The sequence below is a fragment of the Podarcis gaigeae genome, assembly GCF_964106915.1.
Source record: "Podarcis gaigeae genome assembly, chromosome: 10".
NCBI lineage: Eukaryota > Metazoa > Chordata > Lepidosauria > Squamata > Lacertidae > Podarcis > Podarcis gaigeae.
In genome coordinates, this window is record NC_139686.1 from 33049978 (window position 1) to 33068186 (window position 18209).

At 46.2% G+C, this 18209-nt stretch overlaps 2 protein-coding genes across 6 annotated transcripts in view; one reads left to right on the forward strand and one right to left on the reverse strand.

Annotated features, from left to right (window-relative positions):
* The window catches only part of GSG1 (germ cell associated 1), a 108343-nt gene extending 105551 nt beyond the window's left edge, over positions 1-2792 (forward strand). For all 5 annotated transcript variants that reach the window (XM_083698760.1, XM_083698762.1, XM_083698761.1 and 2 more), the window contains one exon: positions 1337-2792. In XM_083698760.1, coding sequence (XP_083554886.1) covers positions 1337-1673 — 337 coding nt within the window. In that variant the 3' untranslated portion in view covers positions 1674-2792. The remainder of the gene's footprint in view (positions 1-1336) is intronic.
* A 121-nt stretch (positions 2793-2913) lies between these two features.
* The window catches only part of FAM234B (family with sequence similarity 234 member B), a 29331-nt gene continuing 14035 nt past the window's right edge, over positions 2914-18209 (reverse strand). Inside the window, exons 5-13 of the mRNA XM_083698676.1 lie at positions 16753-16883; positions 14798-14945; positions 12947-13088; positions 12000-12143; positions 10292-10376; positions 9272-9427; positions 7025-7127; positions 5762-5985; positions 2914-5268 (exon numbers count right to left, since the gene is read on the reverse strand). Of these exons, the coding sequence (XP_083554802.1) occupies positions 5263-5268; positions 5762-5985; positions 7025-7127; positions 9272-9427; positions 10292-10376; positions 12000-12143; positions 12947-13088; positions 14798-14945; positions 16753-16883 (1139 nt within the window). The 3' untranslated portion in view covers positions 2914-5262. The remainder of the gene's footprint in view (positions 5269-5761; positions 5986-7024; positions 7128-9271; positions 9428-10291; positions 10377-11999; positions 12144-12946; positions 13089-14797; positions 14946-16752; positions 16884-18209) is intronic.

The following is an 18209-nucleotide window of genomic DNA, read 5'->3' on the forward strand; positions in this document are numbered from 1 at the left end:
GTCCAGTCGTGGACGACTCTGGGGTTGCGGTGCTCATCTCGCTTTGTTGGCCAAGGGAGCCGGCATACAGGTTCCGGGTCATGTGGCCAGCATGACTACGCCACTTCTGGCGAACCAGAGCAGCGCATGGAAACGGTGTTTACCTTCCTGCCGGAGTGGTACCTATTTATCTACTTGCACTGTGGTGTGCTTTTGAACTGCTAGGTTGGCAGGAGCTGGGACCGAGCAACGGGAGCTCACCCTGTCACGGGGATTCGAACCGCCGACCTTCTGATCGGCAAGCCCTAGGCTCAGTGGTTTAGACCAGTGTTTTTCAACCACTGTTCCGCGGCACACTAGTGTGCCGCGAGATGTTGCCTGGTGTGCCGTGGGGAAAATTGAAAAATTCGAAAGATTTAAAAATAAAGTATTTTATAATTTTTCATATTTCTGTTTACTTACTATTTCATAATAAAGTAATTATAAAATACTTTCTTTGTGTTTATTTGATTCCTATTCAAGAGAATTACTTTATATATAGTCAATATAGGCACAGAGTTAAATTTTTTAACATTTTCTAATGGTGGTGTGCCTCGTGATTTTTTTCATGAAACAAGTGTGCCTTTGCCCAAAAAAGGTTGAAAAACACTGGTTTAGACCACAGCGCCACCCGCGTCCTGCAACTAAGGGGTAATTCATATGAATTAGAATTGGTCCTAGCTGTGAGGCAAGTACAGTATGCAGTACTCTGTAAAATATATGCGCTGTCATCAAACGAAGTGGTCCTTTGATTGCTGTATTGAAGGGCAGATCAAGTTTGAGAAGAGGGACCGTAATTCCACAGCACAGCACTTGCAGACAGCTCATGGTTTGATCCCCACCAACTTCAGCTTAAGTCAGGGATGGTGAATTTGTGGCCTTCACATGTTCTTGGATTCCAGCTCCCAGCAGCCACAGTCAGCATGCCCAAGAATTATAGAAGGTGTCGTGCAATAGCATCTGCAGAGCTGTAGGTCATGAGCTAAATGATCTCGGGTAGAAGGCTGGGTATGATGTCTGCTCAGGGTCCTGATGGAGCACCACCAGAGCCAGATGGACTATTGGTTTGACTTAATATAGACCCATCCATGTCCTTTTTATTGCACATTCATGGTAATTTGTGCTCATGATGCTGTTGGGGAAGTCACACGTGAGCCCGCTTACACCTGCAAGCTTCTTGGGGTGGTCACACTGCTTCGCTTCCAAGCAGTGCACATCCTGTAACATTATCCATCCGCCATTGTTAACTATCGGAAGAAAAGACACAAATAAGACCCTTCTTCTCCCCCTGTTTCTCCTGTCTGTTTCTCTTTTTCAGTATGGCCTGGGCCTCCTTTACTTGCTGCATGGCCTCTGCCGTCACCACCCTGAACACATACACCAAAACCGTGCTGGAGTTCAAGCGCAACCACCAGAAAGCCTGCGACGGGAGCCTCATGGTAGACCAGTCCCAGCACCACCAGTGCTTCTTCCCGCCTCAGTACCAACAGCGAGAGCCACTGGGCGGCTTCTACCTGCACCGAGAAAAGCCGCTCCACTCCGTCTCCGAAGGAGTCGACTTCTACTCGGAGCTGCAGCAGAAGGTGCTGCAGAGGGAGCCCGACCTAGAGATGAATGAGGTCCTGGGGAAATCTGGTGGGGAGGATCCCTGTTAGGATGGGGAGAGAGAGAGGGCTTGGTGGGACAGTCAAAAGAGAGAGAGAGCTCTAAACCAAGCTTTAGCCTCCTCCCCTCGAGGTTCTCACTTCTTTTCATTTGCTCTGCTGGGGAATTCAATGTGGGTGGGAGTTAGGCAGCCACTGACATGGATGCATCTGACCATAGGAACCTGCCTCTTTCAATCCTGCTCAGCGCTGTCTGCACACACTGGCTGGCAGCAGCTCCCCAGGGTTTCAAATAAGGGTATTTCCCAAAGGTACCTGGGGGTGCCAGAGACTGAGACTGGGCCCGTCTGTCTGTGCTCTGCCACTATGAGCCAGATAGGAAATGGGATGTTACTCAGGCCTTTACATTGGGACTGGGTTTTAAAATACACGAATAGCCATGGAGGGGGATCAAATGGGGTCCACGATGTAGGGGAAGGGTGCTTGAAGCCTTTGCTCTGGTCACAGTCTCACTCCAAATCAGGGGGGCTTAATGCTTGCTATTTGCAACGGGGAGGATAGCTCTTGTTGGTCCCAATGGAAGCCTTCCTCCCACTGCAAATAGCAGGCATGTGAATTTAGAGTGTCACGGTGGCAGCAGCAAAAGCCACCCACCATGCTACAATTAGCATCTGGACCTCCCTTGTCCCCCTCCTCCAAGTATCCTCGCCACTTTAAAAATAGAACACAGCAGGCACGCAAGAGCTAACAACAGGAGTACCACCACATCCAGCTTGGTCCTGAGGAGGTGCTGGGCACTGAAGCTCAACACTGTTGCACAGCAGGAAGTGTTACCTGGAGATGTCGAACCACAGAAGAGAGTGACGGCATCTAACCCTGATGCAAAGGAAACTGCAATGTGCCCAGGACCTGGTTTGCTAATTAAACAGCACAATCGAATTTCCTTGCTTATTTGGGATTGTAAATCACTTTTCTGGAGGGAAATATTGCAGGGTGGTAAACCTCGATGCCAAATGCAGGTGTATGAAGAAGGCATTGGCATCCCTGCCTTAGATTCAGCGAGGTCCACTCTGACTAATTTGATCTGTTGAAACATGGCAGCGCTGGCCAACATTTGGATCATAATAAATCAAATTCCTGTTTAATAAAAACCCTGGAACTTCTGAATGAGCAGGTCCTCCACAATGAATGATTCTTTGCTTGTTTACAATTTCTATGAAATTCACTCTCTTCCCAGAGTCCCCTTCAATTCACTCAAAGAAGCTAGGCAAAGCAAGTCACACACCAGAAATGTGCTGTACATGATCTTTATTTATCCCGTCATGGTTCACAGTTCAAATAATATACAGACAAGATTGTTATTTAAAGTGCACACAAGACGTGGAGGGGGGGGGGAATTCACATTATGGAGGGCCCAGTGTCACCAAGCAATACAAACCAAGTGGATGCATTAAAGGACGCAATGGAGGGCATGTACTATTTCAAGTAGTGATGTTGCAACATTTGCCAGCTAGGGCTGAGGAGCATGGGAGTTCTACCTACTGAGGAAACTCTAGAATCAATCTGTATGCCTTTATTTCTAAGCAAGGGCCACGCCTAGGAGAGAGCAGGGGGAAGACAAGTGCTATGCGTTGTGCTAGTATTTAGAAAAGTATAGACTCAAGACCCCTATTCTACTTATACAAACTCTTCAAAAGCTCAGGGATTAAAAGGGGAAAGGTGGAATGAGGCCCTGCCTCAAGGATTGGTAGCATGATGAAAGCTAATGAAGAGGAGACATTTACAAGAGATGCAATATGGCTATGTACAGGTTGTAATTTGTGTGGAGCCAACAAGAGTGGCTTCTCCCTCACTGCTACCACAGCGCTAGTCCCGATCCAGCATCAGCGGTTTAATCATTGGGAAAATATAGTGGAGGGAAGAGAAACTTTACAACAAGGATGTGAAAACTTGCTCACTCTGACTTGCTCCTATTTGCAGCTGCATCTTCCAGTGCAAAAGCTGTCAGCAGAGCAATAGTCGAGTACATCAGATTGCAGACTGCTCCTGATCTAATTAATTTCATGGCTAAAGAAAATAGCTGAATTATGAGACATGGCTGAAAGAGTGAAGGAGTCTTGTGCCATGTAAAACAAACCATTTTTGCCAACAGGCAAAAAGAGGAAATCTGAACAGCTGAACAGGCTTTTATTCCCGGCTAGAAAAGAGGAATATCTTAGACAACTTTAACACAGGGAAGGGAGTGTTAATGAAGAAGCTGTTTCAGAGCTTTTGTGCATTGCTCCAGGAACATAGTTGGTTTTCCCATATACAACAATGAATCACAGAGCTGCCTATAACAACACAGCCCGAGGTCCTCCTGCAATCAGAACACTGGGCAGACTAAACATATTCAGGAGAAAATTTAGTTTTGGACACAATTCAGTTGACAAAGTAAAGATAAGCCTATCTAAACAAACTCCTGTTCCATAGGGTGGGGAATGTATATTACATACATCCCTCTGCTAGGTAAGAGATGCTCCCATAGGATGCTCTATGTATACTCTAGCCAACAATAGCTTCTAAACAAACGTCATAACTGGGTATTCCTAGTGACATGGTCACAACACCTGCTGGCCTGTTTTTGCCAGAGGCAGAGCTCAATGCTAATCGTACATCTTTGTGCAGATATTGGAACCCTTCTTGAAAAGAGGCAACACTTAGTAGGGTTGCAGTAAGTATGGGACATTGCAAGCCCATGGAATGTTTCAGGCATTGCTTGTGTGCCACTACAGACAATCTACACGAGCACTGCAATGGAAGCTTTGTTATCTTTTGGTTATACGAAAACTATGGTAGACCCTCGAACAGGTGATCCTAGCATGGTTCAGAAAAGGGGAGATTTGAGAATGGGACACAGACTTTTAGTTAAACAGCACCAAACCCAGCCTGGCTCTGACCGAAGGTAGGAGTGTATGCATCGTTCAGCACTAAAGGGCACAATGCCTCTTAGGTTTGGGAGATGTGGGGTGGAGAGAGGAAGATCTGAACGGGACACAGGAATGACCATAACCCAACACCCTCCAGATCTTGTTGGACTACAGCTCCTAACATCCCTGGCTGGAGCTGATGGGAGCTGAACTCCATCTTTGAGAGCCATGGGTCATCTTTGCCCAGTCCTAAAACAAAAGAGAAGGAAGAACCGAAAAAACCCAAAGGAGGAAAGTTATGAGCCAAGGCCACACTATGCAGAGTACGTTGCTATGCATTTAAGATAAAGTAGGAGCTTCCTGAAACACTTCATAAATTAAAAATACAATATATAAATATATATACACACACACATATATATACACAAACACACACTCTAGTGTCTCTGCATAAATTTGTATGTTCAATCTACCCGGAAGGAAATATGTAGGCAGGGAGCAGCAACAAACAGGTCAAGCAGCATTCCATCAAGTCAGGATGCCAGAGGGTCACCACCAGTCCAGCCTCCCAGCACTAGGTGTCCATTCACAAGGGTGAGTAGCAGCTAGTCTTTCAGGCTCCTTCCTTAACGCACTGAATGCATCACGAAGTCTGGCTAACCACCTTGGCCTGCTGATATCGAGGCCCACGGTTTTGTCACGTTGCTCAGAAAGCCCGAGGAAGCAAATGGCTAGAACTGGGGAGAGAGGGAGAAAATGGGTGGGTGTCAGGCACAGTGAGGCTGCCTGCAGGTTTCTGCAGGGCCTTAGGCTTTAAGTGAGGCACAGTCAAATCAATGAGAACAGCAACAGTGTGTCAGGGGGAGGGAAGGAGGACAGGACCTCCTCTCACTTTGCAAAAAGCTGACTCAGGCTGGAGGGAGCCCACAAAGGCTTACTGACTCAGAATCTGCATGGGGGGCCCCCATGCAAGGGAAAAGTGTGCCCAGCATCTCCCTACATCAGGGTTTGGCATCAGTCACCAACATTAGCCTCATATGTAGCCTTGAATCTAGCTGTGATTTGTGCAACCAGGGGAAAAAGAATCAGTTGTGGGAATCATTTCATTTCGGAAAGAAGCAGCAGGCCCATCAGACATCGCTATTCGCTTTCTTTGCAAAAGGGCAGCCCTTTCAATTCTCCTCCCTCTGACGTGCACATCTTTACCAAGACCTCTTCAAATCATCTCACCTTGTGAGCAAAATCAGTAAATTTGATCCTGGAGAGAAACCGTCTCAATTCCCCGCGGTTGATTTTGGGGTCACTCTCCTTCAGGGGTACCTCTCGGCTCTGCGTCATCAGGGCCCACCTCAGGCGGAGTTTACTGACCGACAGAAACCCTGGCTGGTGCTCAGAGGTGGGGCTTGTGGTCACGGTGATATAAAATGCGTCTTTTTGAAGATCATTGATTCCAACTGGCAGATGCAAAGGGAAAAGGAAACACGGGGCTGTGCTCACAAATTAAGCAATTAACTGCATTCAGATCAGATGACCAGGCTAACTTCCACTGTCTATTTCTAACTGTGCAGGGGCTTGGCTTCTACTTATAGAAAAAAATCCAATCACACTGCTCTGTGGTGTGGAGCTCTGCAATGAATACAAATGTCTCTGCAGAACCTGATATGAAGGTTGCAGCCGCGACCAGCATTTCTGGCTCCAGCGAACACAGTTACAAGTGGCAAGTTACAAGTGCAATATAAAAATTAGAAAACCAGCCGCATATCAGTGGCAGGTGGACCAGGGGCAAAAGTGGAGCAATAGATAGGACTTTTATCTTTATACAACAGGCTGTTTTCTGCCACACAAAAACCAGAGGTTTACACACACGCACCCCACCATCCTCCACCTAGGCAAGCAAGAGGACATATTCCATCCAGGCAAAAGCACTCCCTGAGAGTGTGGCACAGGGCTGGTGTGGGGTGTGGCCAAGAGAGAGAAGGTGTGGCTTGGGAAAGGGGTATAGCTCTAGGGAGAGTTGCAAGGGTCAGACCGAGAGGTCTGGAGGGCTGCATTCAGCCCTAGTGCCTGAGGTGCCTCACCCTGCTTTAGATGACAGGGGGAAATTACGCAACCCACTTTTCTCAGAGTGGCTGGAGCCACCCAGATGGGTGGGGTAGAAATAATAAATTATTATTATTATTAGACTATCAGCCAAGTTGTAGGCATACACGGAACAATTTTTAACTTAAGCCCCATGAGCAAGCTAGAAAGCAAGACAGCAGAACCACCATTACCCACCATAAATTGGGAATGTATTAAGTCCCCAATCTTTGGCCCTCCAGGTGTTTAGGACTACAATTCCCATCATCCCTGACCCCTGGTCCTGTTAGCTAGGGATCATGGGAGTTGTAAGCCAAAATATCTGGAGGGCCACAGGTTGGGTATGCCTGATCTACTTGGACCTGTGTGTGTGTGTGTATGTGTGTGTTTTTCCCTACACCTGTGCATACTTACTGGATGAAGCAGTCACTGTGCCTGTTGTGTTGCTCAGGTCCAAGAGGACTGTAGGGAAACTGGGATGAAGGAGATAAAGATGGTGAACTCTTGGGCTGGGCTCCTACAACAACAACGACAAAGTCATGAATCATCCATTTCCTCCGCAAATTTCTGGGGTTTGTTTGCTTTCTATCGCGGGGGCCTCTCAACCACTGCATTTGTCATCATTGCAATCATACTCCTCTTAACTTTCAGTTAAAATCAGCCCACGGCATGTTCACTACCACTTAGGAACTTGCACCAAAGCATGTGCATCTTCTCCCTTAGCTTTACAATGCCTGTGAGAAGTATAAGGTTACTGTTTTCATTCGCTATAATTTCCAGGTTTCTTTGGGAGAAACCATAAGAATTAGCTGTTTGTGATTTAGATACGCTCTTAAAAAGTTAGAGAGCTGAATCTGGGAGGCAGTAATTTGTCTGAGACCATTTCTGGTGTAGGCTTATACCTACCTATGTTTTCAGGAATGCCAGTTTACCTGCTGGTTAGCACTGGTTCATGGAAGTTAACACGGATGGCAATATTGATCTCACCCAGTAGAACTCAGCAGATTTTCAAGGTGGGAACTAAATGAAAACTGGTGCCAAAAAGGTTTCTGCTTTATCTCATAGAGCAGGGGTGGCCAACTCCCAAGAGACTGCGATCTACTCACAGAGTTAAAGACTGGCAGTGATCTACCCCCTTTTGTGGGGTTCAGGTCCAAGTTGTTGAGCTCTATTTAGAGATGAGGAAAGCCCCATATTTGGAGGGTGCAGGGCAAAAAAAGGGGAACCAAACTTGTTGAGCTTCTTTGGGGGGGAGACAGTGATCTACCAGTGATCTACCACAGACATCCAGTGATCCACCAGTAGATCACGCTCTACCTGTGGGACGTACCTGTCATAGAGTTATCTCACACGTCTCTTGTTAAGTCTTGTCTTCCATGCTCATTGCAGCTATCTGGTGCTACCAGTGGGAGGTAAAACTCAGCCAGTGTTAAGAAGAGACATCCCGGAGATCAGAGAATGTAAGTGAAGGCACCACCGTAAGTGATTCTCTCCACAGGCTAAGATCTCATCTTTCTGCTATGCATACTCTCAAAATGCAGTGCAGAGACATCTTAAAGGAGAGCGGAGTCTCTTTATGACCTTTACACCCAAAGAATCAATGCTTTTACATGACACCAGGAGGCTTGGCTACAATGCAGAAATCCAATCGGAGAGCCACATGGATGCTGCTGGATGAAAAGCAAGCACAAATGCAGATTTTGCAGAAAGCATGGACCAAGCGTTTGTGCAGCTAGGGAGGTAGCAGATTCTAGGCACAATGTAGCTTTTTCTGCCTAATGGCAACAAGGAGGTCTCACCTAAGCCTTTGTAAACACTCCCAGAAGCACTGTTTCATTTGCTTCGTGATATGTGCTTTTCTTGCATAAGAACACTGTACCAAAGCGTTCTCCAGTAAGACTGTGTGGGACCTGACAAACAGGTCCTGTTCGACAGTGTTCTAATTTTGTGGATCTTACAGAGGTAGCACGAATTTAAAAAATCAATCATGCATGTAAGTTCAATAGCAGCCCTCTCCCCGATGACAGATCTGAGCACCAGGATAATTGAAGAGGATCAAAACACACACACGTACTGCACAAGGCTGAACCTGTGTCAAGCGCCACCCAAAAACCTATTTTCAGACCAGGGCTGAGTCCTGTAAATATGTGAAGTTAAAAAGGAAAAGGAAAATGCCAAGGAGCACCTGCAAAATGCCTTTCCTCATTGGCTGTGTAACCATAGCCTGTCCACAAACATACCTGGCTTCCAGGGCCAATGAACTAAAGCCACATCCCTACACCAGGGGTCTGCAACCTTTAAGACAAAAAGAGCCACTTGGACCCATTTCCGAAGAAGAAAAAAAACTGGGAGCCGCAAAACCATTGCGACATTTAAAACAAATATATCTCCAGAGCCGCGATCTGACAGCGGGTGGGAAGGTGACGTCGGGACAGTGCGTGACTAACGCACGCACCGCCCCCATGCGACATCACAGCCAGTACAGCGCCCGTCACAGTGGGGAGTGTCAGGGTGCACAATGCGCCTCCTCCCCTCGCTAGTATCCGCCCCGGAGCCGCGGCAAAGGTGTAAAAGAGCCACATGCGGCTCCGGAGCCGCGGGTTGCAGACCCCTGCCCTACACAATGCCTCCTCTAACCTGGGGAGCTGGACTCTCACTTACCAAGCTTTTTAAGAGAGACTGCTTCTCATTAGCCCAGAAGAGAAAGGCAGATTTTTTGTCCAAAGTCATCACCGAGAGGGCATCTGTTTTCTTCATGTGACATGGTAGCTCAGAGCTCCAGATCTTTTCTCCTGATTTACCATCCACCACTAGCAGCTGAAAAGGAAGAACCCAAGAGTCCAACAGATGGAAAGAGACAGGGAAAGGAGAAAAGAAAAATAAGATCTAGAATCACAAGGATTAAAAATTGAGCCTCCATATTCAGAGGCACTATTAGCAGATTAGCTGTTGCTGGAGGCCCAAATCACAGAGCTTTCCACCCCTTTCACATTGTGCTTATGAGGAGCATCCGGCAGGGATTTTAATATATAATCTTTCTGCATTCAAAAAAGGTGGTCCCTCTAACCTGCAATCCAAAATGGTCCACTTCAATCTATGAACTCAGGCTCAGAATGGATGTAATTTTAAATGTGTATTTGTGTTGAATGTGCATAGATTTGTTTTTGTTTAATGCAAATAGCAACCAGTGGTGTGTACTTGTCGGGGCAGGGGCTGATGATTATTGGGATCAGATGTGACATCTACTGTGGTTCAGGTGAAAATCCCTTCTCTGAGGTTGCTATTTGCATTGGGAGAAGATCCCCCGTTGGTACTAGTGGGGAATTTCCTTCCAGCACAAGCAAGCAGCTTCAAGTGGAGTGATTTTCAATCCCTGACCTTCAGGGGCTGCTATTTGCACTTAGAAAAACGTACCCATTAAATGCAAAGATGCATAGTCTAGTTTGGCCCTCACCTTCCATAATGCACATAACAGTCGATTCCCCTTGCCCATTACTCGTAAACTACTTGCAGCTATTACCTCCTGATACAATTACTAACAGCAAAACTGTGACGTGTCGTCCTTAGGTTGCTATCCTATATGAATGAACCAGGCGGTAAGCCCCACTAGACAGAGTTGGGATTTCTTCTATATAAAGATGCACAGAATTGTGTTGTTCTCTAGAGTGCTAGTGAACGTACCTGTTTCGTGATGTTGTTTGCCATCTGAGCCTGAAGCAGGAAGTCCAAGGTTTGATCATCACTGAAGTAGCCTGGGGAAGGCTGGCTGCAAAAAAATGGAGAGAGCAACTGTCAAAATGAGAGAGCGCCAAATAAAGCATCCAAAACGAGCCAATCCACACCCTCAGAGGCAACACTTTCTTTCACCGGAACTCATCTGCATTCCTGCACACCCAGGTTTGCCAGAAGAGATCAGGTTGCTCATCCATCAAGTGTGCTATTCTGGCATGGGCAAAAGACCATTTGTTGATGCAGCAGAGGAAGAAGAGAAGGAAAAAGGCAGACAATGGAGCGCAGGCCTCCAAAACCAATTACTCACCAACCATACACAATGAGAGAAAACTCTGAGCTGATGTAATTGGTTCATCACCCTGAAAGCATGCAGTTTTATTACCCTCATTCTTTGCATGCACACATTTCATTAACTATCCTGACATCCTCCAGACCTTTAAAAATGTGCCAATAGGCCTGTGAAAACCAATATAAATTTCTCCTAGTCATGTGAGGTCCGCAGAAGCTTACCACTGATTGTAATATTAATTGTATTTTTATTTTACCATTCCTCACCATCTTATCCTCACAACAACACTATGAGGTAGGTTAGGCTGTGCAGTACGTCACCCAATGAGTTTCATGGTTGAGTGGGGATTTGAACCTGGGACTCCTAGATTGTAGTCTGGTGCTCTTCATATCTGCACTACACTGGCTGCAGGAAACTTCTTATTTGGCTAATTCATAAACATGAGAGCAGCCTCCGTTGAAAACAATCGTGCTTGAGATGGCATGAGAGCTATCACCTGTGGCGTCTGGTCTGTGGCAGCAGTTTCACATGAGCACATCATCAAGTAGTGAACATGTGAACACTCACCCAAAGACCAGGCACAACGGAACCTTTTGTGTGCACTGAAATGTCCCAAGCTGTGCGAAAGCTAAAACGAAAACCTCTTCAAATGCTGCTAACACTGTGACTCTTGCTGTCCTGTGTAGACTTCATGGCCCACAGTGATCCAACTGGGTTGCAGTCAACATTGTGTGAGATAAAAGCAGCTTTGTCCCCCTCCTTCTCCTGCAACACCCAAACAGACTTCTGAGGAAGGACCTCCAGAAAATTCTGGGCTGTGTCCAACAGAGTTCCAGTGGGAGAATAGCCTGAATCAGGCAGAGGAGTCTTGCACCACTCATGTAACAATCCCGATTTGGGGCAATTCCCCACCTACCTCTCACTGCAGTCAACTGGGCTTCCCAAAGGAGGAACTCCCCTAATCTTGGTTCTGCTATCAAGAAGGTTGGCTAGGTAGTTCAAGTAAGCGGAGAGCCAGAATGGATTGTCTTCACAGTGTCTGTGTCATTCTTTACTTTTTATTACTTATATGGAATTCAGAATGTCCATTCAAAGCAGGTTTCAACCATAAATGCAAACGTAAAAACATTGGGATCAAACACTTGTCCAACTTAATGAGTTTTAAGCTGCTCTGAGATGCTCTGTTGTGGACATTTGCAAATAGCCAGGGGAAGGGTGTTCCACCGCTGTGGATCACCAATCTGGAGAAAGAGACAGGGTGGCAAATAGGATGTCCTCCTCCATCAGACTTTTGGAGGAGTATATACGAGAATGCAGAAGCTGCGGATAGAGCCCTTCCAAGCAAAAACAAAAGCAAATCTCAGTAACCTGTCAATGTGCTGCTGCTTCAGATCCCAGCGTGGCTCCAAGTCTTGTCCCCGCAGCAAGGTCAAACCATGCTCCGTAGTCACAAGGAGGTCACTGCAGTTACCATCTGGAGACTTTACTGCCTGCAGGAACTCAACACCTCCACTGGGGGAGGCAGAGAGCAAATGTGAAGTGACTGGGCATCCATATTACTGCATTCTATCATTTATTTAGTCATTTTGTTTTATAAACTTCCACCCTGCCTATTTTCACCAAATGAACTCAAGGCAGCTTACAAAGCACACCTTTGTAATTCATCAGATTTCAAGCAACGTAACAAAGAAACAGTGTTAAAAGAATAAGATAATCATACAGAAAAGCACATGAGCCTGACCTTTGGAAAGTTTGTAAGTAAACCATTTTTAACTTACCAAATGTGTAGTCTTTTCCTATGCTAGGGAAAGAGGGAAATTCTGGAACTCACTTAGAAGGGCATATCTTAAAAAAAGTCTAACAGCCTATATTTACATACTTTGCTGAATATTTTGTGACTGCTGGGATTCTCTCACCAAAGAGTACTTGCCCCAAGTTTGGTCTTGGCATCCAGGAATCCATTTTTATGTGCATATTTGTGTGTGTGTGTGTGTGTGTGTCACCAACACATCAAAGGAACAACATACAGAATTCTGCTGTCAAGACATTCTGTGCTGAACTACAGAGACAGCCAAATATTCCTTAACTTTGAACAATTACAGTTCTCTAAAAAAAGGTGTAGAGATACCAAAGGTTATCAACTTCAACCCTTGTCTTAAGGCAAGGCATTATTATATCTATGAAAAACACTCCTGGCAGCTGTGTATACCCAACGGAAGAGCCTGCCATCTCCATATGCAAAGTAATTCACAGGCTATTGAGTTGAGATTCAGGAATCCTATGTGCTACACGGTGGAAAGGAGATCATAGCTCACCTGTAGATGTCAATAAGTTCTGACAAATTGATGGACCGGCGCTTCTCCCACTCTGGCTCCTCACGCTGCAGAACTGGTGGGAAGCTGTCTCGGTTTTTGGCTTGAGCAAAGATATCACGCAAGGCGACTGCCTGGACATTACCTAGGTGACAGGAAGGAACAAAGACTAAAATTCTGATGCTTCTCAACAAAGGTAGGAAGCAAATTCAGAACCGCGAAGGTACAAGGGTTGCTGCAGGGACACTCCTATGAGGGCATTTCCGCATGTTTCACCAAAGTGTGCCTGAGCCATATTCCAGCCACCGGACGAGAATCCTGATAACCTTTTTTCAGTGGATTCAGTGTTGTCTCCCTGGCAGACACAGAGCTCTTTTGCATCAGGTCTTCAAGGCGCAAAGGGAAGGGAAAAACCTGAACATCAGCTCAGCAGAATGCACGCACCTTTTCTACACCCACAGTCAAAGCATCAGCCAACCTCATTCTGGTTTCTGCACAATGCCCCTTGTAGTAATATTGATACATGTCCCCAATCCTCCAAATGGTGAGAGCTCCAGGGGTTGAACAGGTGCTCCAGGTCTATTTCCTTTGGAATGAGATCACTGGGGGCTTAGTGGCATTTTGGAATGGCTGCACTTGTTTGCAAATATAGGTTGAGTATTTATTTAAAATACTTGGTTAGCCACCCCTCATGACAAGGTTCCAGGGAAGTGAGCAAAAGTGTGAATGAAAGCCAATTCACACACAATGTGTAAGAAAATATCCACAGCTTAAGCCACTCCAACAGATACTGCTGCCCCATTAGATTTCTAGGGGGTCCACTAGCGCCACATGATTCCTGAAGAAAGTAACTCTGCCCCCTTGAATCTCTCTCACTCTCTATGCCTCTCTCAGTCTGTCCTTCCAAACCTCAGTCTCAGTTCACGCAGACAGAGCTGACATGTCCCCTCCCAGAAGGAATATCTGCTCCTCTCCTTAGCTATACAATGGACAGCCATTCAGACCAATCTTCCCTACACAAAGCAAACCTGCCCAGCAACACTCCTGCAACTGGTTTGCCCCATTCTATCTGCCTCTTTTTAAACAGGCATGGTACTGGTGGCAGTGGTAGAGTTGGGGATCCTTGAGAGATAGCTCAGATTATTCCCACACTCTCGTTACAATATAGTATTCACATGTTCCGGGGGGCAGGATATGACTTTTTACGAAGGGATGGCTGTGTTGCATTCCCCTCCCTCTTTAAAAATAAACAAAACAAAAACTTTCTATGCATGCAGTCCAATAACAGAGAGGCATCAAAATGAAAAAGGCAACGAAACAAGAGGTTGACAGAAAGGGAGCACATTGTTGTTAAAGGAGAGAAGGAGCCGCCTTGCTACTGTCCAACATTTAAGAGAAAATGAAATAAATAATACTGCCGACTTGCTGTAGTTAATTTGTATAGCCTTCAAAGAAACAGAAAAATAAATAAATAATAAAGTCTAAACTAAACAAGGCCATAAAGTGCTGCAGAGATGAATGTCACGAATTACATCGCACACAAAAACATCCAATTAGTATGAACATGCTCACAATGCAACCATATTCTATGCACAATAGCACAGAATGGGCAATTTGAAGAAGAATGTTTTCCCAGGTATAAAATATTGTCTTTTGAGCTCTCAGAAAATGTGTGTGCCCTGCACACAAAAAACAGGCCATGAGACAGATGTAAAATGCAACAAATGTTATGGAGCGTCATTTCATGTGCACATTGCCTTCCACATGTGTTTGATTACTGGTTTCCGGAGGGCCTTAAATTGCAGTTCTTCCAATTCCAGGGCATTTATCAACTACAAAGATAGGGCACCTTACCAAAGCCAAACAGGATGTAGATTGCTCCATGGCTGGTGATGTGGGCCTGAGGGCCAATCAGTTTTCCATTTCCATTGATGCTGTACTTTACAGGCCCTCCCACAGGGATTCCAGTTTTACCAGATACCAGGATGAAGCATAAGTCAGGCTACATGGGAGACAGAAAGTGGACATAAGATGGTCAGGGTGGATTTGCATGCATAAAAGGTAAAGGTAAAGGTACCCCTGCCCGTACGGGCCAGTCTTGCCAGACTCTGGGGTTGTGCGCCCATCTCACTCAAGAGGCCAGGGGCCAGCGCTGTCCGAAGACACTTCCAGGTCACGTGGCCAGCGTGACATCGCTGCTCTGGCGCACCAGAGCTGCACACGGAAACGCCGTTTACCTTCCCGCTGGTAAGCGGTCCCTATTTATCTACTTGCACCCGAGGGTGCTTTCGAACTGCTAGGTTGGCAGGCGCTGGGACCGAGCAACGGGAGCGCACCCCGCCGCGGGGATTCGAACCGCCGACCTTTCGATCGGCAAGCCCTAGGCGCTGAGGCTTTTACCCACAGCGCCACCTGCGTCCCTTGCATGCATACAGAGCTTCTTTTCCTCACAATGCAATCTATCATCCATTCCCTGTGCATAAAGCTGCACCAGTCACGTGGTGCTGCATTCAACAACGTTTTCCATTCATAAGTGAAGCCAGGGGCCTGCATCAAATTCTTGTTAAAGATGTCAAGATCTGAAGAGGCTTTCATTAGCCGAACTGCTGGCGGGTGGTGGGGAGGCAAAAGATAAGAGGCAGAGTAGGATGAGCACATCTCAGGCAATGGGTGCAAAGGCCTTGTATGGGTATGAGAAGTGTGTATACAGGAGAGTCAGACTGCCCCTTCTCCCAACACACACACACACACACAGAGAGAGAGAGAGAGAGAGAGAGAGAGAGGGGAGAGAGAGAGAGAGAGAGAGAGAGAGAGAGAGAGAGAGAGGAGGGAAGAAACAGCAAGGCAGGCAGGCAGGCAGGCAAGACAACATTGGGGCATGCTCCAGTTGGACTGTCCCTTTCCCCACCCCATCCAGAGGGCCAACTTTACATTTATATCACTTCTTTGTTTTAGTATTTTAACACTGCAAACTGCATTGGGTGCCTTGGCAGAAAGGCGGTATGCAAATGCAATCAACGTTCAATCAAACCAACAATTAAAACTCTTTGTCATAGCTCAGTTGGTACAGCATAAGACTCTTAATCTCAGTGCCCTGAGTTAGAGTCCCACGCTGGGCAAACAATTCCTGGTTGGGCTAGTTGACCTCCGTGGTTCCTTACAACTCTACAATTCCACGATAGGTATCATTCCCCATATTTCTGATATACAGCACACACAACAGAGGCTTGGGGGAGCCCCATGATTTGCTGAAGTTTAAAAAATACAGGGGGGACCTCTAAGTGGAGTGGGGGCAGGACACAGAAACAGGCTAATGAGGACTGAATGTGCTCAGAGGCCATGGCATGTAGGGGACAGAAAACTAGGTGGAAGGATGAATGGAATGGAGTATCCCGGAGGAGAGCACAGCTGTTTGACTACAGCAGTGAACAGGAACCTTCCACACTGCAGCTCCCACTTCTTAACAATGCATTTCATTTAGTCTGCTTTCTTGCTCCAGGGAAAGAAGCACATTTATGGAATATTATTTTTTCTGGGGTGGCTAACCATTTTTGGCCCAAGTGCCACGTTTACTGTTGGTCTACTCTCCAGGAGCACATACCCAAAGTAGTTGTGGCCATCCAACACTCTCATCCACAACCGCACTCCCTTGCAGACAGACAGTGCCCACTGCCCCAAATCAAGTGAGTGACCTGATGACCAGGGAGGGGGCAACTGGCATCCTGGCAGGGTTGTGCGGAAAATATTGCTTGGAGAGCTAGATCAGGTTCCCTACCTTACCACTGCATATATAGGATTATATCTCATACCTGTGTTTCTCCGATGGCCAGAACAACTAGATCACTGACCCTGTCTCCATCCACATCTGGTACAGTTACAGCTGGAGCAGCCAAGGTCCCACTGGGCAGGTGGGATGAGTCAAGGGTCCAGATGGGTTCTCCTGCAGGAAGACAAATGAAGACTTCAGTGTTAGTAGAAGCCAGAGGTAAGGAGAAGCTGGAAGAGATCCTTCCAAAGTCACTGCCATGTCACAAATGTCACTGGATGTCAAGAACTGCATCCCAAAGCTGCTTATCAGGCTCAGGCTGCAGCTAGACACCAAATAGAAGCAAAGTGCTGTAAACGGCTTAATTTTTTAATTAATACGTGTCTGCAACATACCAGAAAAGCAAATAATTATATGTTGTTCTTGCCTTATTTTAAAGGATATTGTGTCCTCATTTGCTGGAGTGGGACTTGTAGTCCTGCCTTTTTGTTTAGCCATATTTTTAGTATTTTATTTGAATTGTTGCTTTTAGGTTTTTATTGTTGTTTTTATTGGGTTTTAATGCAAGTTGCTTTGTGTTACCTTTGCGAGAAAAGTGACAATCAAATACAGGATGTAACAACCCCCCCCATTAGCCCTACCTAGCCACATAAGAAGAACCTGCAGGATCAGGCCAGTGGCCCACGTAGCTCAGCATTCTGTTCTTGCAGGGGCCAACCAGTTTTCTGTGGGAAATGGGCAAGGAGGAGCACAGCACAAGAGCACCCTCTGCTCCTGCAGTTTCCAGCAACTGATATTCACAAGCATCACTGCCTCCTACCATGGTGACTTAAACATAACCATCATGGTTAGTGGGATGGTGGGAGTTGCCAGTGTTCCTTATTTAGTGAAAAGAAAACATGTTGAAGTTTCTGTCTCTCGGTCCAGACCAGCCAAGGTTACTGCATGGCAAGGCAAGGCGAGAGAGATTTGTGACAGGAGATGCTTCCATTTCAAACTGGTGAGTTTGAAATGGAAGCATCTCCCATCAGGAGTATTTCACCGGCATGAGTTTCTTGGAGAGGCCCATCACAGATATCCTGCCTCTGAGTTCAATGTGATCTTCCCCGCCATGTTTGCTTTGCTTTACAGAACAAGGATCCTGCAACGTTCAGATAATGTACTTTCTGAGGGCTGCAACCTCATTAGAGCCATTCTAAGCAATTAACTGTATGGGTTTTAGTCAATTAATCTACAGAATGAATTTGCATAAAAACAATAGTTATGTGACACATGCATATACTTTCTCTGCTTGCAGATAAAGCAAGTAGGCATCATCTTAGAGAAGTCGTCGATTCCAAGGTTGATGAGAAAGAAGGGGAAACTGCCTTTAAGACGATCATTGCCATTGCATGGCCAGATGCAAATGAGGACAGGGCATCTTTATTTTTAATAGCTTCTAAAATTCCCTCTTCTACACAACCATCAAAGGTGCAAGAGCTCTCTCCTTTTTCGCATCTG